Source organism: Pongo abelii, chromosome 16 (genome assembly GCF_028885655.2).
Source record: "Pongo abelii isolate AG06213 chromosome 16, NHGRI_mPonAbe1-v2.0_pri, whole genome shotgun sequence".
In the NCBI taxonomy this organism is placed as follows: Eukaryota; Metazoa; Chordata; class Mammalia; order Primates; family Hominidae; genus Pongo; species Pongo abelii.
Window position 1 is genome coordinate 67,566,820 of NC_072001.2, and position 24,743 is coordinate 67,591,562.

Sequence of the window (24,743 nt, forward strand, 5' to 3'; positions counted from 1 at the left end):
AAGAGATGCTGTTGTTTTGCCCTCCTGTCCTTAGGTGACACATGGTCAGATAAGCCCTGTTGAATTGGATCTGTCTTCTCAAATTGGCTCTTTTAGTCTGTTCTTTATCTAATCTCCATTGGAGATATAAGCTGAAAGCTATGGTACTTGAGGAGATGACACAGTTTCTTTGTTACAGTAATTAATGTAATAAATTAAGGGAGAGGCCCAAAGGGAAGGTGATTGTTTCTCATTAGAGCCCTAGGTGGAAATTCATTTGATTAGCAAGCTCCCATGAAGTGTGGCAGGTGGAGAGGGAAATGCCTGTTTTTACAGTTGGGTAAGCTGAGAGTCACTGAGGATGGTTTACATGTTGTACTAACCATACTGAAGCTGGCTAAATATGAATTGATTTCAGGGCAACATCTAGAATTCAGGGAAGATGGTATAAAATGGTTACCTTCTCAGCGACTTTGTTGTATCCCATTAGTTTATTGACAGTTCCCTGAGACATCAAATCCTATAAACCTCACACAGTTTATATTCGAAGACAGTTTATATTGTCAGTGGGAACAACAACCTTGTGGGTTAGAACAACTGGCAAAAGAGGTAGTACAGATGTTAAAACCGTGAGTCTTGCTGGGTGTGGTGGCTCACACCTGTAATCCCAGCACTTTGGGAGGCTGAGGTGGGCGGATCACTAGGTCAGGAGTTTGAGGCCAGCCTGGCCAACATGGTGAAACCCCATCCCTATCAAAAATAAAAAAATTAGCCAAGTATGGTGGCACCCCTGCAATCCCAGCTACTCGGGAGGCTAAGGCAGAAGAATCGCTTGAACTCAGGAGGTGGAGGTTGCAGTGAGCTGAGATCGTGCCATTGCACTCCAGCCTGGGCGACAGAGCAATACTCCGTCTCAAAAATAAATAAATAAAACCATGAGTCTTGAGATTGGTACCTTGTCCCTGAGGGATTTCTGAAGCAAGATGGAGTCTGTCAGTCACTACAGTGTATGGCTTTAGGAGCCACATCTAGCCGGGCATGGTGGCTCACGCCTGTAATCCTAGCACTTTAAAAGGCCGAGGCAGGTGGATCACCTGAGATTAGGAGTTCAAGACCAGCATGGCCAACATGGCGAAACCCCATCTCTACTAAAAGTACAAAAAATTAGCCAGGCGTGGTGGCACATGCCTGTAATCCCAGCTACTTGGGAGGCTGAGGCAGGAGAATTGCTTGAAGCCAGGAGGCAGAGGTTACAGTGAGCCGGGATTGCGCCACTGCCCTCCAGCCTGGGCGACAGAGCCAGACTCTGTCTCAAAGAAAAGAAAAAAAAAAGCCACATGTGAAGGTAGGCATAGCCTAAAAGGAAAACCCTAATCACTGAGTTCATGGAAGAAGAAAAGATTGCCATTTCCTTTCATGGAACTCAAATGAGTATTGGTACAACCTGTAATTTAATTTGTAAAAAAAATTTTTTTAAAACGTTTTCCTTTATTTTTCTTAATACTTTAGATGCCTTGTGAAAGGTAGAACCATGAGACAGTTCTCCCTAAGTTCAGACACTAGAACCTTATAAGAGTAGTTGGGTCATGTATTTTCGAGTTGTCTTCTTTTTCTTTTTCTTTTTTAAATAAATAGAGATGGGGTCTCGCTGTGTTGCCCAAGCTGGTCTAGAACTCCTGGGCTCAAGTGATCCTCTCACCTCAGCCTCCCAAAGTGCTGGGATTACAGTCGTGAGGTGCTGTACCCAGCTTTGACTTGTCTTACATTTTTCAGATTTATATCCTCATGATATGCTTAGAATGTGATAGACTCTTCCTCCATCTTATAATGAGAAAATACTTAATGAAGCAGCTTAGCTAGTGTCAATGGAAATTTGAGTCCAGAAATCACATCTCCTGACTCAGAGTTCAGTGTTCTTTTTACTACACCATGCTACCCTCCTCGAATTGAATATAGCATTTTTTCTTTGGCATGCAGTTTTTGGAGGGGAATACCTAGCTAGACAGCCCTAATATCCATATTTTGTGTGTGACCTGTGTGGTCTCAAGCAGATTATAATTCATATATAACTGTCACATGCTCAGTTCAAAGCCCGTAAGAGGATTGATCCAAAATCCATAAGAAAAGGAGAGGACAGATAAATTTACAGTAGAATAGTATTAGACAATTTACTGCTTATACTGGATTATCTGTGGGTAGTTACCAATTAAAGGAATTGGCTCTTTGAAGCCTTCTTGGATGGATACAGAGATCTCTCTGGGGTGAAAGAGAAATGTAGTGTTTCTTGTTATGTTTATGTTTGGATATGAGTGGGGTCCAGTTGCTGTTTTTGCCCTCTGAGCTGGGACAGAAACCTTACATGAAAACTCTCATTCTTACCCTTGTTGAAGGAGAGGCCTTGTTCATTCCTGAGGTAGAAGAGTTGTATGGTCACTGACATAAGTCCTTAAAATTGCAATTAATGACCTGAAATGTATGATTTACAATGTACAAGCCTGTGGGCTGGGAGTCAAAGAGATGGATGTTGTTATGATACGTTTTTAAGCAGGAGTGCTTTGGGTAAATACAGGGTATGGAAAGTGATTGTCATGACCTATCTTGGTCCCTTAAACATATCCATGTAGCGAGGAATTTCTTAATGATCAGATGTAGGAACAAAACACAGTACTGACAACTCATGGTGGACAAGTGATTCCAGAGGCTGTTGAGTTGCAGTCCTAAAGAAGGAGGTGGAGTACACTCAGACAGAAGGAGAGACAAGAGAGGAAAATAATCACAGAAGCTTGTGCAAGTTGTTACATGCCTTGTGGTCTCTGTAAGATATTGGTTCTCCTGATTCTGCACTTTCTCTGCCATGAAAGCAAGAGGTCAGTGCTTTTCGTTTCCCACTAGCATGTTGGTTACCCTACCTCTTGGGGTTAAACATCTCTGCAATGACCTGTCAAAGAGTTGATTATTAGCTGCATAAAGCCAGGGATGCTGTAGGGAACAGATGGGAAGTGGTTTGGCTGCTGCAGCCAGGCTGATTGAAGAATCCTTGGCAATTTTACAGTGTATCTTTGGAAATGTACCACCAAAGTTACTATGAAGCCTGCTGGGTTTGGAAACCTAGATTTCTGAAAAGTCACCTGGTTGAAAAGTAGTACTTATGAAAACTCTTCACTCTCAAAAATAGGAATATAGGGACTTTCTGAAAGAACATCAGGACCACCAAAGATCAGCCCTTGGGATATGTTTTCTTTGCATCCTGATCATTCAGAAATTTTGGATAGTTTTCTAGTAGGGAAAGCACTTTTTGATGGGTGTATTAATAGAATTATAAATTTGAAAAAGGCCTTAGGCATGTCTAGACTAACCCTACCACACACAGGAGAATCTTTTATGTATTTGCTTCACAGGTGATTATGCTTTTTTTGCTTAAATACTTTCAGTAAAATAGACATTAAACATTGTGGGTCATTGTTGGGAATCTCAGGATATTAAATTTTTTCCTGAGTTAAATATCTGTCTTTCTGTAACTTCTACTCACTGACTCTCTTTCTACCCTCAGAGTCACAGAGTTACTTTCTCTCTTCCACACTGCAGACGTCATATACATATACGTATGTTTTTGTTTTTGTTTTTTCCTTTTGAGACAGAGTCTTGCTCTTGTCACCCATGCTGGAGTGCAATGGTGCAATCTCAGCTCACTGCCTCCCAGCCATTATCCTACCTCAGCCTCCCAAGTAGCTGGGATTACAGGCTCCCGCTACCATGCCTGGCTAATTTTTTGTATTTTTAATAGAGACGGGGTTTCATCATGTTGGCCAGGCTGGTCTTAAACTCTGACCTCAGGTAATCCACCTGTCTAGGCCTCCCAAAATGCTGGGAGAACAGGCGTGAGCCACCTTGCCTGGCACCATCATATATTTGAAGCTAACAGCCTGTCTTCCTTCAGTGTTCTCCTTTCCAGACTAAAGAATCCCAGTTTCTAAGGTCTTTCCTCTTAAGAAATGGCTTCCCAGTCTTGTACCATACTGTGCTCTGTAGTACATCCTTTCAGTTTATTAATATCACACTTAAGATGTGGAATCTGGGAATAAGCATAGATCATCAGATGTTCTTTTCGCCTCCAGCTACCGTTTCAGAAAAAGTACAATTTTTAAAAAGTATAATGGCAGTATTACTTGCTTACTAGAAGAAAATCCCAAAAAACAAAACAATTTGCCATGGCATATGGAATTGGAACAAGAGGAATTTGAAAAAAATGTCAGCTTTATAACTTACAGTGCATCTTTCCTTATTGTTAAGGCTTTTTGAGGTACATTATCAAAGTACTGGTTTTCCCTCACATGTTATTCAGGGATAATTGTTAATATCTGAATTGAGTTTTTAGATTACAAAGTGCAGTTGTTATTTGTATTTATAGGAATTATTTAAATTTATGCTACATTGAACTGATTTTAGTATTTCAGGTAGTTTTTTTGTTTGCTGGTTGATTTTTTGAGATGGCATCTTGCTCTGTCGCCCAGTCTAGAGTGTAGTGGCACGAGCAACCTCTGCCTCCCAGGTTCAAGCAATTCTCCTGCCTCAGCCTCCCAAGTAGCTGAGATTATAGGATGTACTATCACACCCGGTTAATTTTCGTGTTTTTATATTTTTAGTACAGAAAGGGTTTCGTCATGTTGGCTAGGCTGATCTCGAACTCCTGACCTCAAGCGATCCACCCACCTGGGCCTCCAGGAGGCCCAGAAGTGCTGGGATTATAGGCCTGAGCCACTGTGCCTGGCTTTCTTTATGAATTTTAATTGATACTGCATTTTTTGTTTCCTTGCATCTTTTTTTTTTAATGTTATATCCTTTTGTCCTTCCAACTAAGTTACACATTTTCATTTTAACCTGTTATCTTTTTTTTTTTTTTTTTTTTTTTTTTTTTTGAGACACAATTTCACTCTGTCGCCCAGACTGGAGTGCAGTGGCATGATCTTGGCTCACTGCAACTTCTGCTTCCCAGATTCAAGTGATTCTCATGCCTCAGCCTCCCAAGTAAGTGGGATTACAGGCACATGCCACCACACCCAGCTAATTTTTGTATTATTAGTAGAGATGAGGTTTCACCATGTTGGCCAGGCTGGTCTTGAACTCCTGACCTCAAGTGATCCTTCTGCCTCAGCCTTCCAAAGTGCTGGGATTACAGGCGTGAGCCACTGTGCCTGGCCTCTGTTATCTTTTTAATGCTTTCTTCCTTACTGGCATACTTTGTTTATCATGCATCCTGCAGCAGGTCAGGCAGTACAGTAGACTGAGAACTGTCAGAAGCTCTCAGTGAGCACTAACATTTTTCTGTTTTATATGCTTTCCTTATTCCTTCGGAGTCTCTCTTCCATTACCATTCTATTTTCTAGAGGAAGGTCTTTTGAAACTAAGGAAAGTTTTATTGTTTTTCCAAGGATAAAACAAGGTGGGGTTGTTTTAATGGTTAAATTACATACTGAGGATAGTGAGTAACCCTTAGATTAATGTAGGTTACACTCTAAGCCTAGCCACAATTGCAAAGATTAGAGAACTAAAAAGTTATGAATTGGGGAAGAACTGTGCTTTAATAATTCTCTATCATGGAAATTCAGTTGGCATCTCCTTTCCTAGAGATGCCCTCTGCCCCTCATAATAGAAAAATTATTTTCAGTACCATGTTCCATTGCCTTACTCACTGTCTTACTTGCTCCTGTATTTTCAGCACCTAGGTTAGTGCCTGGCACGTCGAAGGCAATAAGTAAAAGATTTTCTAACAAATGAATAGGTATCTACTATGCTATTTCATGGAGGCCAAGTCTTCTTGTGTAGTGTTGAGAATTCCAAACAGCTTACTAATTTCTTCAGAATCCTAGATCATTTTCAGAGTATCATTTCTTTTTTTTTTTCTTTCTTTCTCTTTTTTTTTTTTTTTTTTTTTTTTGAGACAGCATCTTGCTCTGTCACCCAGGCTGGAGTGAAGTGGCACAATCTCAGGTCACTGCAGTCTCGACCTCCCAGGCTCAAGCCATCCTCCCACCTTTCAGCTCCCTGAGTAGCGGGGGCTATAAGCATTACCATCACACCTGGCTAATTTTTGTATTTTTTATAGAGACAGGGTTTTGCCATGTTGCCCAGACTTGTCTCAAACTCCTGGGCTCAAGTGATTCTCCCGCCTTGGCCTCCCAAAGTGCTGGGATTACAGGCGTGAACCACCATGCCTGGCCTAGAGTTATCATTTTGTAAGAGATTATGTTTCCTTTACCTTGTAACTTTTTTCATAGTTTGTACATCATATCCTCCACCCCCACTTTTTGCCCATCTCTTATAAAGTAGGATCTATGTAGACTTGGCATTTACTAATAAATAGTGGTTGGTTGCTGTTAACACTAAGATCTCCACTTGGGTAATGGATATATTTTCTTTCCACATCTACAGCTAAACGGCAGATAAGTGTGCACACCTCTCCCTCTTAAATTCCAGTTGCTAGCAGGCATTCACCTGGCTCCTCTCCTTTGCTCTTCTACTGTGACATCTTTTCTTGCCCCTACACCCTAGTTCTTTGACATTGCTCTGAGGGAATAGGTAAAAAAGTACAATTTGTCTTGTCTCTGTCCTATCTGTGGCATTTACAGATCTCTACAAAGTTAGAGATCCACTTTGCAGAATTCACTGTGACACTACTGGCTTGTTCTTTCTACTCAATTATCTTATAAAAATTACTTTTTGGCTGGACACGGTGGCTCACACCTGTAATCCCAACACTTTGGGAGGTCAAGGCAGGCAGATCACGTGAGGTCAGGAGGTTGAGACCAGCCTGGCCAACATGGTGAAACCCCGTCTCTACTAAAAATACAAATGTTAGTCATTGTGGTGCATGCCTGTAATCCCAACCTCTCGGGAAGCTGAGGTGGGAGAATTGCTTGAACCCGGGAGGCAGAGGTTGCAGTGAGCCGAGATTGCGCCACTGCAGTTGAGCCTGGGCAACAGAACAAGGCTCTGACTCAAAAAAAAAAAAAAAATTTTTTTTAATGGATACAGAAAGATGGTGGACAGACGAATAAGCAAGAACAGAACTCTTTGGCTTTATCATAAAATAATACTGGATGATATATGTTGACTGCCAGGTTTTCTAGATGGCACACTCCTCAAGTCTCGTTAGTCAGGAGATAGTGGAGACAGAGTCTTACTCTGTCACCCAGGCTGGAGTGCAGTGATGCGATCTCAGCTCACTGCAACCTCTGCCTCCCAGGTTCAAGTGATTCTTCTAACTCAGCCTCCCGAGTAGCTGGGATTACAGGTGCCTGACACCACATCCGGCTAATTTTTGTATTTTTAGTAGAGACGGGGTTTCGCCACATTGGCCAGGCTGATCTTGAACTCCTGACCTCAGGTGATTCGCCTGCCTCTGCCTCCCAAAGTGCTGGGATTACATATGTGAGCCACTGCACCTGGCCATAAATTGCATTTTTAATATACCCCATCAACACCACCCCCTTTTGTAGCCAATCTCTGTTTCCTGTGGTGTGAGGCCTGGTGTTTGTCAATACAGTGCCATCAGTATTACATGAGAAAGTGAAGAGTTATCCTACATCCTGGCGTTAGGATTTTTAGTAGTGTCCAGTTTTTCGTAGAGTAAACATTTTTCTTCTTTTGTGTGTCTTCCTATTTTAGTGGGAAATGGGAAAGGCCACTTTGAATCGTGCTATTGAGATAATAATTTGAAACCTGGAGTTTGAGAAGGCTGATTCAGCTACTCTGAACTTAAGCTGATTTGATTGAGTCCCCTCTGAGATTGTCTCCTCTAGTTTAAGTCTTAGCCCCCTGTCCTGAAGTTGCATTTTCCCCAGTTCTGCTTGTTTTTCTCTTTTATTCTTAACCATAAGACTTTTCTTTCCCAATAGTAAGAGGAATCTATACTATTTGTACTAGAGATAGACCCTGTTAGAGGGTTTTTAAAGCTTTTGCTAGATCATGTTCTGAGTCTCTGATAATGTAAGAAAAAGCAAGGAGAAATGGGGGTATAAGTAAAGTTGTGCTAGAGCTTGCATCTGTGATATGCCAGGACCTGTATTGATTGCGAAAGGGTTGCCAGCTGACAGTGGTAGTAGAAATAGGTCTCTTAGGAATGGGAAATTAACTCTAGAGGACTCCTAGTTAAGACTTAACCACGGAATCTCTGGGCAATTGGAAATACTGTACTGTTCCCTAGGGAGATGGAGTGGGAATTGATTTTTCCTTAGGTCCAATGTAACTTGGTTAGAAATACAATTGAACCTGTTTGTCATGTCTGTTGTGATATGATAGCCCCATAGGAAGGGTCTGTTTTTGTGTGGGAGTTTATTTCAGGCGTCTCTTGCCTGTATTGTTTCCTTTAACAGCTTTTTAAATTTTCTTTTTCCAGCAATGATGTTGTCCACTGGGCATGTACTGACCAATGTGGCAGGTCTGAGAACATAGCTGAAGCTGAAAATAGGAAAGCTGGGGGCAAGGAAGAGCCTTGAATCTTGAGGTGGGACGTTGACTCTAAGATGTCCTTGAGCAGTGGAGCCTCCGGAGGGAAAGGAGTGGATGCAAACCCGGTTGAGACATACGACAGTGGGGATGAATGGGACATTGGAGTAGGGAATCTCATCATTGACCTGGACGCCGATCTGGAAAAGGACCAGCAGAAACTGGAAATGTCAGGCTCAAAGGAGGTGGGGATACCGGCTCCCAATGCTGTGGCCACACTACCAGACAACATCAAGTTTGTGACCCCAGTGCCAGGTCCTCAAGGGAAGGAAGGCAAATCAAAATCCAAAAGGAATAAGAGTGGCAAAGACACTAGCAAACCCACTCCAGGGACTTCCCTGTTCACTCCAAGTGAGGGGGCAGCTAGCAAGAAAGAGGTGCAGGGGCGCTCAGGAGATGGTGCCAATGCTGGAGGCCTGGTTGCTGCTATTGCTCCCAAGGGCTCAGAGAAGGCGGCTAAGGCATCCCGCAGTGTAGCCGGTTCCAAAAAGGAGAAGGAGAACAGCTCATCTAAGAGCAAGAAGGAGAGAAGCGAAGGAGTGGGGACTTGTTCAGAAAAGGATCCTGGGGTCCTCCAGCCAGTTCCCTTGGGAGGACGGGGTGGTCAGTATGATGGAAGTGCAGGGGTGGATACAGGAGCTGTGGAGCCACTTGGGAGTATAGCTATTGAGCCTGGGGCAGCGCTCAATCCTTTGGGAACTAAACCGGAGCCAGAGGAAGGGGAGAATGAGTGTCGCCCGCTAAAGAAAGTCAAGTCTGAAAAGGTAAGAGGTGGCCAGATATGGCTGCCCACTGACTGCCAGTCAGAACTGCCCTGGACTAACTGCCAAATACCATGTGTACTCTGTGGGAGGCTCATTAGTGTGTGGGTAATGACCAATTACAAGGTCAGAGCAGCTGGTAATGATAATGTGGTTTTCTTCCAAATTAGAGGATTCCCCTACAGACTCATTTACAGCAGGCCTGGACATTTTGGAACAGGATATTTGTTGTTGGGGGCAGCTACTTTGTAGAATGAACTTTCTGTAGTCTGAGTTGAGACCTTCCCACCTTGTCTTTGCCCAACTCAGACACTTGTTGGTAGAGATTGGCATCAGACCTTTATTTGGTTCCCAGCTTGACTGGCATTTCATCATCAGACTCATAATAGTTGATAAACAATACGCCTTTGGTGATAATATAGATTGAGTACGGTTCTTGATGGGATAAATGGTGCTGTTGGGTCTCTGGCAGAACAAAGGGTTAAATTTCATGGCTTATCTACGAAGTGTTCTATTGCTGGCTACCAAAGAGCAAAGGGGCACATTTTGGGGGCAAGAGGTACTCATTGTACTTTGAGGTACTTAGATCTTAGGAGTTATTCTTGTGGTTATGACAGTTTGGCCTAGGAAGAGATTGTTTGGCCATTAAAGGTGTAGCTTCACGCCAGGTATCTCCCACAACTATTAGGAATCAAAGTCTCCTCATGGTTTAATAGCTGCCAAACAGTGTAATGATACCTTGCCTTCTGCTTGACTTGGAAGGACAGGTGCCTGCAGCCCCAGGAGGGGTTAGAACTGAGTCCTTCCTCTGGGAAGATGATCTGAGTTCATGCTTCAGGAAATGGAACTTGCAGGGCTGGAGGAGAATAGGTGTGAGTCTAGGGTCAGCTCAGGCAGCTTTAAACTTCAGCAGCTTATAATTTCCTGCAAAACAGTGGCCTTGTGGTGAGCTGTTCATTGGCTCTTGATTTTCTGCTCTGTGCTCTGCTCACCCTGTGCTTTCAGCTGATCCCAGCAGATGCAGTATAAATTGGTTTCTCTGTAATTACATCAGCTGCAGCAGGGAATACCTATTTCCATATGTAAGTGTTAATAAATAAAGGCTGGATGTGTATGTTTGGGTGTTGGTGCCCTCTTAGTGCCTGTATTCCAGTGGTAGTTCATGCTTTCTTTGCTGTCGGTATTTTGGTCTTTGCCTCTGGCACATCTGTAGCTCTTAGCAACATCTGGGCTTCTCCAGTAACAGGTCTGTGAGTTTCTTCCACTAATAATACAGTGGCTCATTCCCTTTTACCAGTGGCAGCTGCCAGAGAGGCTGCCTGTGTTTAGGTGGCAGATGCTATAGTCCACTTCAGCAGAGTCAGGTTCCAGCTGGTTACTAGCTTGGCTCATCCTGTGCTGGCTGTGATTTGCTATTTTCTCTCGGGTACAGATGGATAATACTGGTTTAAAGAGGCTTAGGAGTACTAGCAGTTGTTGCTTGTGTTCCAGGCCCATTAGACTGTTCCCTACATCTGGCTTCAAGAAACTCTTGCCATATATCCATATTCATAATAATTATTCTTCCTGTGCTAAAAAGTACTTCTGAGGATGACCTTCATTCTCCTATCTAAATTTTAGAGTACTTGACTCATGTTGCAACCTTCTAAGCCCAGTGGTAGTCTGTGGATGAAAGGATTAATATTGCTTAGCTTTATGTTGGATTTAAGGGTAAATGTCCATGATTGTCTCTAACAGAGAAGCAAATGGAACCCATTTTCTCACATAGAGGTGCAGGGACTGATTGGGTGGCTGCCCTTCAGATTATAATTGGGCTGAAAGATGCAGTATATTCAGCTAAGAATACATCTTGGTGCCAGGGAGTTTTGTCCCTTAATAATGTTGCTTTGCCATATAAGCTTTGTCTCCCAGGGAGACTGTGAGAATGGGGCAGCAGAATGAGAAAGAAAAGGGAAAGAGACTGTGCTTCAGTTTTTGAAAGATAGAGAAAATTGCTGGCAATTACTTTTAGAAGCAGAAAATTTGCTATACAGTTTCATGTAACTATAAGCAATAACCTGCTTTCTCAGTTCCTTCCCCTGTTCCCTCAACTCTTTTGGACAGTCTGGTCCTGGGGGTGCCTTTCCATATTACCTTTGGCTATTGAAATAAATAATTATTTAAATAAATGTTTGGAAGTTGCTAGGAGATTAAAACATGCTGTGCAGGGAGAGAACATTTCTGGACTGGGAGGAGCAGAAGAGGCAAGTTAAAGGAAAGAAAGTTAGGAACCATGCAGAGGAGCGGTTTTTGAGAAACAACAATCTCTTGGTTTGGGGCATAATAGGTGCTCAGTGAGTATTTGATGATTAGTACTATAATTTATAAGCAAAGTCTTTGAAAACTTCTTTAAAATTTTCTCTCTGAGAAATGGGCTTGCCTGTGGTTTGGGACGTTTCTATGTAGGGACAACGAACAGAACCAAAATAGCAAAACAGATGTTTTGGTATAATCTAGGGATTGCATCCTCTAAACTGGGAACTGTCGTGAAGAGGAAGAACTCATAAAATTTGGGAAGTTTCTCGACTGAAGTCTGTGGTGCAGAGTAGCAGTGTTGACTACTAGCCAATGAAGAAGATTTGAATATTGAAATTACTGGCTGGGCCTGGTGACTCATGCTTGTAATCCCAGCACTTTGGGAGGCCGAGGTGGGCAGATTGCTTAAGCTCAGGAGTTTGAGACCAGCCTAGGCAACATGGTGAAACCTGTCTCTTCGAAAACTACAAAAATTAGCCGGGCATTGGTGGTGTGCACCCGTAGTCCCAGCTACTGGGGAGGCTGAGGTGGAAGGATAGCTTGAGCCTGCGAGGTGGAGGTTGCATTGAGCTGAGACGGCACCACTGGACTCCAGCCTAGGCAATAGAGCCAGACCTTGTCTCAAAAAAAAAAAAAAGAGAAAGAGAAATTATCTATCTCATGTTCTTCTCTCTTGTGAAGGTAGATATCTCAGGCTATGGCCTAGGAAATTTTCTATCAGACGAGGATGTGGATTTCCCTTCATGGGATCCCACTTTTGCTCAACCATACCTTCCTCTGACAGGGCTCACTCTGTGCTGTTTCCCAGAGTTCTAGGAGAGACCAGAGATGGCTCTTAGCAACTGCTGCTGCTCTGAATTGTTATTGAACACTTCTGCCTCATACTTCCTGCCAGCTGAAGAGATGGGGGAGGGAATGTTGAGGAATAAACAAGACAGAGCCTTCCGGCTCTTGCCTGTTCCCTTGCCTTTAGTTTGATTGATGGGTTGTTAAGTTAGGGATGGAAGGGGAGGTAGGGAGGAGGGCAGGCGCCTGTCTGAGTGTCCTGAGCTTAGTGCTTATGTCGCCACTCTGACAGGCAAGAAAAAAGGAATTTACAAACCACAGATGGCAACGATCTATCTGTGCTGACTTTGTCAGGGCTTATGACCAGGAGTTTAAGGTGAGACTCCTTCTTTTCCCCCAGATCATATGAAATAGCCAAGTAGGCTCTAGTAGTTAAAGAAAGGATCTAGAAGTTTCCAACCAGAAGGTCCCCCTCACATGTCTTTAGCTGCTGCTTTTGATCTTGCAAGGTAGGAACACTGCACTTTGCTTTTCCCGTGTTTGAATGTCAGCTTCTGCTGCTTTCAGAATGCCGCATATATTTACCACTTCCCCCATTAGTTTAGGATACAAAGAAAACCATAAAGTGTGCTCTTTGCTCTTTCAACTTCTGATCATGCGTGCTATCATATCCTGTGTTCTTAAGAGCATCTTCCTTTGCCGTTGGTTTTGTATTCCTGCCCTAATTTGTGCCTTCTAGCTCAGTTCTCTTGTATTGCAGTCCCTCATTGCCTAACCAAGGTCAGGTCTCTTTTATTCCTTCTGATCCAAGGCTTTCTTAACGCCTTCTTCCACTAGCTGTATTTCTCAGCTATTGATGGCAGAGCAGTCAGCTTTACTTCCTGAAACCAAATGCCCTCAAGATTTTCCTTCATGGAAAACATTAAAAAGAAGTTGATATTTATGTGGGACAGAGTTGCATTCTGTAACTACAAGCTTAACTTATTTTTTCATTCAGAAACTCTGTTTTCCTTCTAGGTATTGTAATTCAAGGCAGTCCCAGGGAAAGATTATCTTGTCCAATTTCCTCATTTTATAGAAGAAACTAAGACCAGTGAGGTCCTGTGACTTGCCCGGCATCTCACAGGTAGTCACTGGCAAAGCCAGATTTGTAGACACCAAATTCTTATGGCATGTTGTTACTCTGGGATTCTTAACAAATCTTTAACTGTCAGGAAGGATTCTCAATTTTCCCACTTTATTTTGTTATTTTCTTAGTATTATTATTTTTGAGATGGAGACTCACTCTGTCACCCAGGCTGGAGTGCAGTGGCACGATCTCGGCTCATTGCAGCCTCTGCCTCTGATTCAAGCGATTCTCCTGCCTTAGCTCCCCGAGTAGCTGGGATTACAAATGCACACCACCATGCCCGGCTAGTTTTTTTTATTTTTTTATTTTAGTAGGGATAGGGGTTCACCATGTTGGCCAGGCTGGTCTCAAATTCCTGACTTCAAGTGATCCACCTGCTTCAGCCTCCCAAAGTGCTGAGATTACAGGCATGAGCCACCACACCCAGCCTATTTGCTTATTTTTAAGGCAGGGTCTTGCTATGTTGCCTATGCTGATCTTGAACTCCTGGGCTTATGCACTTCTGCCTTGGCCTCACTTATGCACTTCTGCCTCGGCCTCGCAAGTAGCTGGGACTACAAGTGTGTGCCACCACACCCAGCCATTTTTCCAATGTAAAGACTACCTTGAAACATTAGATGAAAATGCTTACATACTCCAAAATTGCTTTCACCCCAAAACTGCTTTCACTTGTTTTTCACAGTGACTTTAACATTGTAGACACTCAATAAACAAAGGATCTTTGAGTTTAGGATTTTAGGTAAGGTAATGAATGATGTTTGCAAAGAATAACCATTACAGCTGGCACTGAACCTATCCTGTTATTTATAAAGAAGGAAAGTTACTTTAAAACTGCTACTTTGAGCTTGACTACTTATGATATATGTGTGTGTGTTCTGGAATATTTCATTCAGCCAAATTTTCATTGTAATAATTGAGGAATAATTCTTTCTTTACTTGGCAATTGCAGGTAAAACCCTGTTCTAGTGCTTCTTCCTTGGACACATCACTAATAGGCAGACCTTCAAATGTATTGTGGATATTACTAAGTATTTTGTAGAGAAGATATACTGTTGGCTAATTGTTATCACTTTTCATTCAGTCAGTACATTAATTGAATGCATTTTAGATACTAGGTTTTCTATTTGGTATTGGGTATACACTGGTGAATAAAACAGAGATGGTCTCTGCTTTTTGAGGAGCTTACAGTTTACCATCTACAGCAGAGTTCCTAAAAGTGTGTCCCATAAAACCATGTACATCACCAGAGTATCAAAAATGCATATTCTTGGACCCTACCCTAGATATGCTAAATAAGTTTTTGGGGTAAGGGCGCAGAAATCTGTACTTCCAGAAGTCTCTCCAGATAATTGCTATATACATCAAAGTTTGAGAACATTTGTGAATTTTCCTTTCAAGGTAAGTATTCGGGGCCACTTCTCATTTAAAACACCAGCCTTCTAAACTTGAATTTCACATCAACTCTTATGTATAATTTAGTGGCTAAAAGCATAAACTCTAGCCAGGCCTCCTGGCTTGAGCCTGGGAGGTTGAGGCTGCAGCAGGGAGCTGTGATCGCACTAGTGCATTCCAGCCTGGGCAACAGAGTGAGACTCCGTCTCAAAAAAAAAAAAATAATTTTTTTAAAAAGTGTGAACTCTGGAGCCAGACTACCTGGCTTTGTTTCCTACCTTTGCACTTATTTACTGAGTGATCTTGACCAAGTCTCTTAATTGTTCTTCCTCAGTTTTCTTATCTGCAAAATGAGAGAAATAGCACCTACATAAGTTTGTATTTATTTATTTATGAGAGGGAGTCTCACTCTGCTGCCCAGGCTGGAGTGCAGTGGTGCAATCTCTGCTCATTGCAACCTCTGCCTTAGCCTCCAGAGTAGCTGGGATTACAGGCATGCACCACCACGCCTGGCTAATTTTTGTATTTTTAGTAGAGACAGGGTTTCGTTGTGTTGGCCAGGCTGGTGTCGAGCTCCTGGGCTCAAGTGATCCACCCGCCTTGGCCTCCCAAAGTGCTGGGATTACAGGCGTGAGCCGCCACACCTGGCCTTTAAGTTTGTCTTTAGGCCAGGCGCGGTGGCTGACACCTGTAATCCCAGCACTTTGGGAGGCCAAGGTGGGTGGATCACCTGAGGTCGGGAGTTCGAGACCAGCCTGACCAACATGGAGAAACCCCGTCTGTACTAAAAATACAAAATTAGCCAGGCATGGTGGTGCATGCCTGTAGTCCCAGCTACTCAGGAGGCTGAGGCAGGAGAACCACTTGAACCCGGAGGCAGAGGTTGCAGTGAGCCGAGATTGTGCCATTGCACTCCAGCCTGGGCAACAAGAGCAAAACTCTGTCTCAAGAAAAAAAAAAAAGGTTTGTCTTTAGATTAAGTTAGCTAATTCATATAAAACACTTAGTGCCTGGCATGTAGGAAGCATTCAATAAATATTAGAAAAAAGAAAAATACAGTTTGAGTGGAAATTGGTCTTAGTCTGTGCTAGGCAATAATGTACTAAAATACAACAACATTCCACTTTACAGGAATCCCAGTATGAATAGATATACATGTTAGCTAAGACTTTTAGCACTGTGGTCTGAAGAAGTTCCAAATCTAGGCTGGGAAATTTTCATGGTGGTGATGTGTTCTAAAGCCCCTGATAATTATAGTTGGAGGTGGGAGGAAGACCAAAAATTAGCTTAGGGCATACTGAAGTGGCCTGTTGAATTTCAGACTTCATATGAATCGAGCTTCTTTTCTGGCCATATCCCTGGTATGGGGTTGGGTATGTTGGATAGGTGTTACTGTGGTTTTGCCGGAATATGCAATCTCACGGACACTGGAGTAGTGCTAAGTGTTTTTGTTTCTACACAAGACTGCATGGAAAAAATCTAAGTCTTAGCCCTTAATCTTCCTCCCCCAGTGTGAACTTGTATTTTTGCCATTTGGGTATAAGAGCTTTTACCAGCAGAGCTCATCCAGGGAGGCAGCAAGGCTTGGGCTATCAGGCTGGAGGTGGCAGTAACATACACAGCTGAGATCCTGCCACTGCTGGCTGTCTGAGCCCTCTCTCTGTGGTTTTCACTCTTCAAGCCATGCTTGAGTAACCCGCCTCCAGAGCTGCTGACAGGGCTGTGTTCAGAGGCCTTGGAAATTACACTGTTCATTTCCTTATCATCCCCTGACCTGCAGTGCAGAGCCTTCTGGTGCAGGAACAAGGCAGAAAAAATCCAGACGGCTCCCAGCCAGCATGTGTCAAGAGCTACAAAGAAGGAAATTGGACTTGCTCACTTAAAAACCATGGGGTTAGGCTTTGATTTTCAGTTCCTGCGGAGAGTTATTTGTGTGTATGAGCATGTTCTATCTCTGTGTATATGTATAGAATGAATCTGTGCATGGCAAAGCTGTGGAAGAGGACCATCTGAAAGTAGAGAGCAGAGGGAAGATGGCTTTTCTCTTCAGTTAATTTCCCAGTTGTGCCATTGGGGTGGGCCTGGAACCATTAGCATCAGGAAGGTGCCAGACCATATTAATATTTTAAAATATATTTCTCTTGGTACAGTTTAGTCATGGTTCAGAGCACCCACAGAAGAACCTTTCCTGGCTGACCGAGGAGACATTTTTAACAAATCCTATTCCCTAAAGTCATTCATCCTAGATGACATTGACATAATCAATATTTAAGCTGCCTAAGAAAGTGTAGACTTTGGGTCAGTCCTGGGTAAGAGCAATAGCTCTTTTGAGATGAAGGATAGTGTGATAAAAGAGAGACCTTTGTGATAGCTAAGGTGAACTAAGGAGGAATTTGGAGCATTTTGAGATTTTCTGTTCATAGGGCAAAGTTCTATTATATTTTAAGAGCCCATCCTTGTTTTGGGGGTTGGTATTACAAAACAATCTACTTTTCTTTTGGCATCTGTTGCTCAAGGAGGCCCAAAGGAAATACTTCAGGCTGAAGTAAAATGTGAGCGGTAAGAAGTTCTTAGCAAAGTTTACAAACATTCTGTCCTTAATTTTCCTTTTTCTGGATTTCATATGCCTTCATGTTAGTGGTGCCATTGAAGCCTTTGTGAAGTGGGGAGAAAAAAAATAAATCTTTAAGCTGTCAGACCCTGGAGGTGTTTTAAACCCTAAGTGCCTGTCTTGTTGAAAGTACTCTGTAGAGAAGTGTCTTCACATGAGGTGAGATAGCTAAGGTGAGAGGGGATTACTTCCTTTTCCCTTCATATAAATTAGTGGGCCCTGTATCAGCAGCATCTGAGAATTTGATAATAATTTGGGTCTCAGACCTCCTCCCAGGCCCTAAAGTTAGAAACTCTAGGCTTGAGACCCAGCAAATTTTTGTTTTTGTTTTTGTTTTTGTTTTTTTGAGACAGGGTCTCACTTTGTTACCCAGGCTGAAATACAGTGGCACAATCAAGGCTCACTGCAGCCTCAACCTCCCATGCTCAAGTGATTCTCCTACCTCACTTCCTACCTCCCCAGTAGCTGGGACTACAGGTGCGTGCCATCATGCCCAACTAATTTTTAAATTTTTTTAGAGACGGGCGGGGGTGGGGGTGTCTTACTATGTTGTCCAGGCTAGTCTTGAACTCCTAACCTCAAGCGATCCTCCTGCCTTGGCCTCCCAAAGTGTTGGGATTACAGGTGTGAGCCACTGTGCCCAGCTGATACCCAACAATTTGCATTTTAACATTAGCTGTCCTGTTGATTGTGATACACACTAAAGTTTGATATCTACTATTGTAGAGCACCCTTCCCTCTTAATAGTGAAATTGAAATTACCAAAAACTTTAAAATGTAACGCTGGGCAGTAGGTATGATTTTTTTCTTTTAAAGATATCCGTATATATCTTTAACTCTTTGTGGACAAACTGACAGGAACCTAAAATTGGAATGAATATCTAAGGGCTTAGGACTTTGAGAGCAGAAGAGCAGAAAAGATATTCAAAAAAGACCCACTTTTCTCATCTGAATGGAGGAAGTAAATAATAGTACTGACCTCATAGGGTTATTGTGAGGATTAAATGAGATGAAAAGATGTTAAGCACTCAGCACAGTGCCTAGCATTATAGTAAGTAGCCAATAAATGTTAGCTGTTGCTGATGTTACTCTTCTTAGCTTTGAGGTGCGAGGTCATTGTGAAATTAAGGAGAAAGGATATTCTTAGAGACTTTGAAGAATTAATCCCCTGAAGGCTTTGGAAAACAATGAATTTATGATAGCTAATATTCCAGCTCCTACTGATTTCCAAGAAGGCTTCAGGGAGAGATTGATTCAGAGCATTTGGAGGCATTGAAGTTTGGGGTTTTATTTGATTGGTCAGTTTGGAAGTGTTTGTTGGACTTCTTTTGGCAGAGGACTGATCTCAGGTTGAGAACCATGGCTTTTGTTTATTCTCCATTAAGGTCAGTTTCTTTGGTATATAACCAGCTTCTTCTGAATTATTTTCCTAAGAATTGAAATGAAGATAACATGATTTTTTCATACAGGAAGTTTCTTTCCTCTCTCTGCTAATCCTTGTAAGGTAGACTTTAGCCTTTTGAAGGGATTAGCAGAGATAGCCAGAACAGTCAAGAGAAGAATGAGGATTGAAGTACTGTAGTCCCCGCCACCTTATCCTTGTTTTTGCTCTCTGTGATTTCAGTTACCCTCAGACAACCAAGATGTGAAAATATTAAATGGAAAATTCCAGAGATAAATAAATCACTAAGTTTTAAACACTACATTATTCACTGCATTTCGTCTCATCACATAGGCATTTTATCATCTCACATCATCACAAAGAGGGTGAGTACAGTACAATATTTTGATAGAGAGAAAGAAAAAGACACCATATTCACATAACTTTCATTACAACACATTGTTAAAATTTGTTTTTTTAGTTTTTTTTTTTTTTTTAACAGACAGGGTCTTCCTCTGTTGCCTAGGCTGCAGTGCAGTAGTACGATCACAGCTCACTGCAGCCTCAAACTCCTGGCCTCAAGTGATCTTCTTGCCTCAGCCTCCCGAGTAGCAGGGACTGCAGGCATATATCACCACATCGGGCTAATTTTTAAATTTTTTTTATACAGTTGGGATCTCGCTGGTTGTCCAGGCTGGTCTGAAATTCCTGGGCTCAAGTGATTCCCCCTGCCTCAGCCTCCCAAAGTGCTGGGATTACAGGTGTGAGTCACCATGCTCACAACCTGTGTCTTACTGCTCACACCTGCTCTTACTGTGTCTAATTTATAAATTAAACTTTATCATAGATACGTACGTAGAGGAAAAAACCTAGTATATGTAGGGTTTGATAATATCTGCCATTTCAGACATCTACTGGGGGTTTTTGAATGTATGTCTTGTGCTTAAAAGGAGGCTACTACTTTTTTGTGAGGAAATAAAAAAGACAGTTTTTAAATGTTTTGAGGTGGTCAGGTTTTACCCTGAAATGTTTGTTGTCCATTGGGATGTGACAAGTTGACTGGGCACCTGTGAAATACTCTAATTGCTTTTTAAATTTAAGACTGCTGGGTTACAGCCCTAGTGGCAAATACTAGATTATGTTTTGATGAGCCAGACCTGGGCATTAAATCCTTTCTTGGGCTCTGTTTTCATTTGGTAATGAGTTCTTTTTTATTTTTGTATTTATCTTTTATTATTTTATTTTACAAGTTTCCACATAGCATTGATTTTTTTTTTTTTTTTTTTTTTTTTGGTTCCTTCATTGTAAAAAGTTTTTATAAACTGGTACCTAACTCACCCAGCTCAGAGTTGATATTTCCTGGCTTATGTGTTGCTTTTTTTTCTTTTTTGTTTCTTCAGAAGTCAGGTACTTAGTTCTGCACTGAATCAAACCTTAGTGAAAGATAACAGAGTGTTGTAGAAAGGAGGTATGGAGGCCGGGCACGGTGGCTTACACCTGTAATCCCAGCACTTTGGGAGGCCGAGGCAGGTGGATCACCTGAGGTCAGGAGTTTGAAACCAGCCTGGCCAACATGGTGAAACTCCATCACTACTAAAAATACAAAAACTTAGCCAGGCATGGTGGCGTGGTGGAGTGTGCCTGTAATCCCTGCTACTTGGGAGGCTGAGGCAGGAGAATTGCTTGAACCTGGGAGGAGGAGGTTGCGGTGAGCTGAGAACACACCACTGCGCTCCAGCCTGGGCAACAAGAGTGAAACTTCGTCTCAAAAAAAAAAAAAAAGGAGGTATACATAGTCATGATACTTAGACCAACCAAATCAGCATACTGACTGTATCTATAACATCTGAATGTTATAGAAATTAACATTCAGGTTGCAGAGTTTCTTGGTCGTGAGACAGCTTAGCGTACATATCAGAGTCACTTCTGGAGGTTTTACAAAGTATAAGTGTCCTACTGGATAAAATCTTTGTGGCTGGAGACTCCAAGCATGTAATTTTTTTTTTTTTTTTTTTTTTGAGCCTGAGTCTCGCTCTGTCGCCCAGGCTGAAGTGCAGTGGCGCGATCTAGGCTCACTGCAACCTCTGCCTCCTGGGTTCAAGTGAGTCTCCTGCCTCAGCCTCCTGAGTAGCTGGGATTACAGGCACCCTCCACCACGCCCAGCTAATTTTTGTATTTTTAGTAGAGACGGGATTTCATCATGTTGGCCAGGATGGTCTTGATCTCCTGACCTCGTGATCCACCTGCCTCAGCCTCCCAAAGTGCTGGGATTACAGGCATGAGCCACCACGCCCTGCCTACTTTTTTTTTTTTTTTAAGTTCAACAGGTGCTTTTAATGTTCTTCTTGGTTAAAAATCACTATCATGTGAAAAGGACTCTCCTTTTTCATTGCTCAGTCTACAGGATGCTTATGTTGGGGTCAGGCATTTTGGAATTCAACTATAATGAACCTGATTTCTCATTATCACCTTAATTAGGAGAATTAATTATTGAATTTCTGACAACCTTTAAGGTAGAGCATCCATATTTGTGTTACTAATTCAGTTTTAAATTATTGTTCCAGAATTTTTAAGGCAAATTTAAGCAAAATTCTTATGAGTAGATATATTTGCCACATATAGGCTATTTGTGCTTTTTTTCTATGTAGATTAGAAAGGGGCAGAAGACAGATTTGGATAATCAAATTTATGGCTAATCCAAAACCAGTCTCTTTTCTCATTGGTTTGTGAATGTATTTCTGTGCTTATATTGGATAATAGGTGTTCCTAATTTTCTGGAAATTCATGACATTCGAAAATAAAATAATGTAGCAATACAAAAAAGACCTTATTCCTGAGTCTGCTTCTGGATGGATTCAAAGTAAACATACTGTTTTATGAAGAGGACATATCGCGTCACAGAAATAGAACAAGCCCCTTATATCGTAGTTCTTTGTTGTTGATTTTTTTTTTTAAATAGATACAGTTTCTTTGAAATCAAAAAGAGCATTAATGTTTTGGGGTATAAAGTATTTCCTTGCTGAGATTTTGAGTCTTATGCCTGAAGAAGAGTAATTAGAATGCTAATTGTTATCAGAGATGAACACAAACCTAATTGTGCAGCAAACTCATACTTTTTTTAAAAAAACTTTTAGGTTTAGGGATACATGTTGCAGGTTTGTTAGATGGGTAAACTGTGTGTCACATGGGTTTGGTGTGCGGATTATTTCCTCATCCAGGTAATAAGCATAGCAAACTCATACTAGAAAACATTGTGGTATGTCAAATTTTAGCCAAAATAATAATTACGTAACCTTAAATTCTCATAATAAAATTTAAATAATAAATAATTTAATATAAAAATTTAAAATTTAAAGTGTGGTTTTTAGTACTGGTACATGCATTACCTATCTTCTCAGACTTTATATTAATCTGTACTTTAGACGGATCTTTTTTTAGGTTTTGGAGTATCTGAAATTCATATACCACTGTGAGTAGGAGGAGAAAAAATTGGCAAATGTGGGGAAAAACTCATCATACAAAGTGACTACACATTTATATACACCATATTAGACTAGATCTTAATTTCATCACTATGCAGATTCCTAAACATCTGGTAGAGTGTCTGTTTTAGATAAAATATGCCATAAGGCATTTTTCATTTTGCTTGTACATATGTGCTTGGATTGAGAATGTAGGGATTTGAAATCAAACAAGCTGATTGCTTATTACAATTTCAGAAGGAGACTGAGAAATTCTTTCATTTTTGTTTGCTTCTAGTATCCTCCTGTCCTTTCCCATCTCTTACAAGGATTAGGTTCTAAAGTCAATGTGTGAGGCACTCAGTCAGAAGTTACCTGCAGAATTTCTTAGGATGATTTCTTGAAGATTGACATACTGGCTCCATGAATTCAACACAATCAGTTTTTTCTTTAGCATTGAGACAAGCCATTATTTCTTCAGCTGAGGTCTCCACGTAAGAGCTGACTTGTGTGAGAGCTAGACTTTATTAATGAAAAATATGTATTTGTAAATACTAGAATCACCCTAAGCCTAGTAAAATGCTTATGAGAGGCACATGGAAGTGGAAACCAGATTAAGGAACAGCCAGTTGGCTGGGCAAGGTGGCTTACACCTGTAATCCCAGCACTTCAGGAGGCCAAGGTGGGAGGATTGCTTGAGCTTAGAAGTTCAAGACCAGCCTGAGCAACATAGGGAGGCCCTGTCTGTACAAAAAACTAAAAAATTAGCTGGGTGTGGTGATACATGCCTGTGGTCCCAGCTACTTGGGAGGCTGAGGTGGGAGGATCACTTGAGCCTGGGAGGTCGAGGCTGCAGTGAACCATGATCATGCCACTGCACTCCAGCCTGGGCAACAGAGCAAGAACCTCAAAAAACAAACAAACAAACAAAAAAAACGCCAGTTCAAATCTGCTATCTCTGGCTGCCTCCAGAGCATATACTCAATAAGCAGAACAGCTGTGAGGCCCAAACCATTCAAATTGGTTTTTGTTCCTTTCTTTCTTTTTTTGCCAGTTACATACAGTTGATTTTATAATGTTAAATATTATCCATTTAGTATACAAAGGTATTTTATGACAATAGGGCAAATCTTAGGATCCAGATTCTCTATGTAGTGGAAACTTGGGTCCATAGAATGAATATAGCTTAATGTAATGATTATTGTAGTATTTACATTTCAGTTCCAACCTTCATGTTCTTCACAGTGTCCACAAATTCCTTCCCTTTATTTCTGTGTGGTAACCTCAGATCTTATCGTTGAATTGAACAAGAACTATCATGTAGGCAGAGCTGTTCTCCTCTTAACCAACATAAATATTTCTGAGCCTAGTTTCGCTTTCTTAGGCCCAATGCCTTTGGTAGGTCCTTTGAGGTATACCTTTCACCTTCTAGCCTTTTCTCACTTTCACCTTTAGATTCTATCTAAACTATGCCTTTTTTTTTTTTTTTTTTTGAGACGGAGTCTCACTCTGTCGTCCCAGGCTAGAGTGCAGTGGCGCGATCTGGATTCACTGCAACCTCTGCCTCCCAGATTCAAGCAATTCTCCTGCCTTAGCCACCCCAGTAGCTGGGATTACAAGCGTGCACCACTACACCTGGCTAGTTTTTGTATTTTTTGTAGAGATGGGTTTCACCCACACTTGAGGCTGGCCCCCAAACTCCTGGTCTCAAGTGATCCTTCCGCCTCAGCCTCCCAAAGTGTTGGGATTACAGGTGTGATCCACTGTGCCCACCCTTTTTTTGAAAATTTTTAAATCCTGATTTAATTTTGTTGTTGTTGTTGTTATTTCTGAAATAACATTTTATATTTGTTGTTGGTCTTGTCTTAAGCAAATGGGATTAGATTTATTTATGCAGATTTAGGAAGGGCTCCTCCTTCCTTCTCAAATAAAAATAACCAGGAAAAAGCAGTCGTTTTCATATGTTCTACCTGGGACATTCATTGTAGTCTGGGTACAGCATTGTCTATATCTTGAAAACTACTGTATTACCTTTGACAGTGAGGTGTTTTACCCATAGTTCAAAATTGCTGTTACTGCCTAGAGATGACACTGCTGTGAACAGTATACCTTATTCGAAGGCTTGGTGCTTGTAGGCATGGACTGGTGGCATCTCTTGGACAAGGCATTGCAGTTGCCCTGGAGGACTGGCCAAACAGAAGTTTTCATGTTGAAAAGCTGGGTAAAAATGACTCTGGGTGTAGGGCAATATAGTATCACTCGGGAAAAAGAAAAGCACAATATGCCTCTCCCTGGGAAGCAGTTTGGCCAGGGCAAAGCTCCCAGAAATGGAAATTTAAGCTTATTGATTTGGGAAACTCTTGGTATTTGCCCCTCAGCCTTTGTGAAATGGATCTTCTTTTTAAAGGGGGGAGGGGTAGGATGGAGGAGACTTAAAGGCTTA

General features: G+C 41.8%; 1 protein-coding gene and 1 long non-coding RNA gene across 7 annotated transcripts in view; one reads left to right on the forward strand and one right to left on the reverse strand.

Moving 5' to 3' along the window:
- LOC129050485 (uncharacterized) overlaps positions 1 to 24,743 on the reverse strand; it is a 215,986-nt gene that overhangs the window by 68,199 nt on the left and 123,044 nt on the right. For all 3 annotated transcript variants that reach the window (XR_008514131.2, XR_008514133.2, XR_008514132.2), the window contains one exon: positions 15,126 to 15,190. This is a non-coding gene — a long non-coding RNA (uncharacterized LOC129050485). The remainder of the gene's footprint in view (positions 1 to 15,125; positions 15,191 to 24,743) is intronic.
- ZNF609 (zinc finger protein 609) overlaps positions 1 to 24,743 on the forward strand; it is a 231,322-nt gene that overhangs the window by 31,295 nt on the left and 175,284 nt on the right. For all 4 annotated transcript variants that reach the window (XM_054532785.1, XM_002825559.4, XM_024232812.2 and 1 more), the window contains one exon: positions 8,375 to 9,248. In XM_054532785.1, the coding sequence (XP_054388760.1) occupies positions 8,502 to 9,248 (747 nt within the window). In that variant the 5' untranslated portion in view covers positions 8,375 to 8,501. The remainder of the gene's footprint in view (positions 1 to 8,374; positions 9,249 to 24,743) is intronic.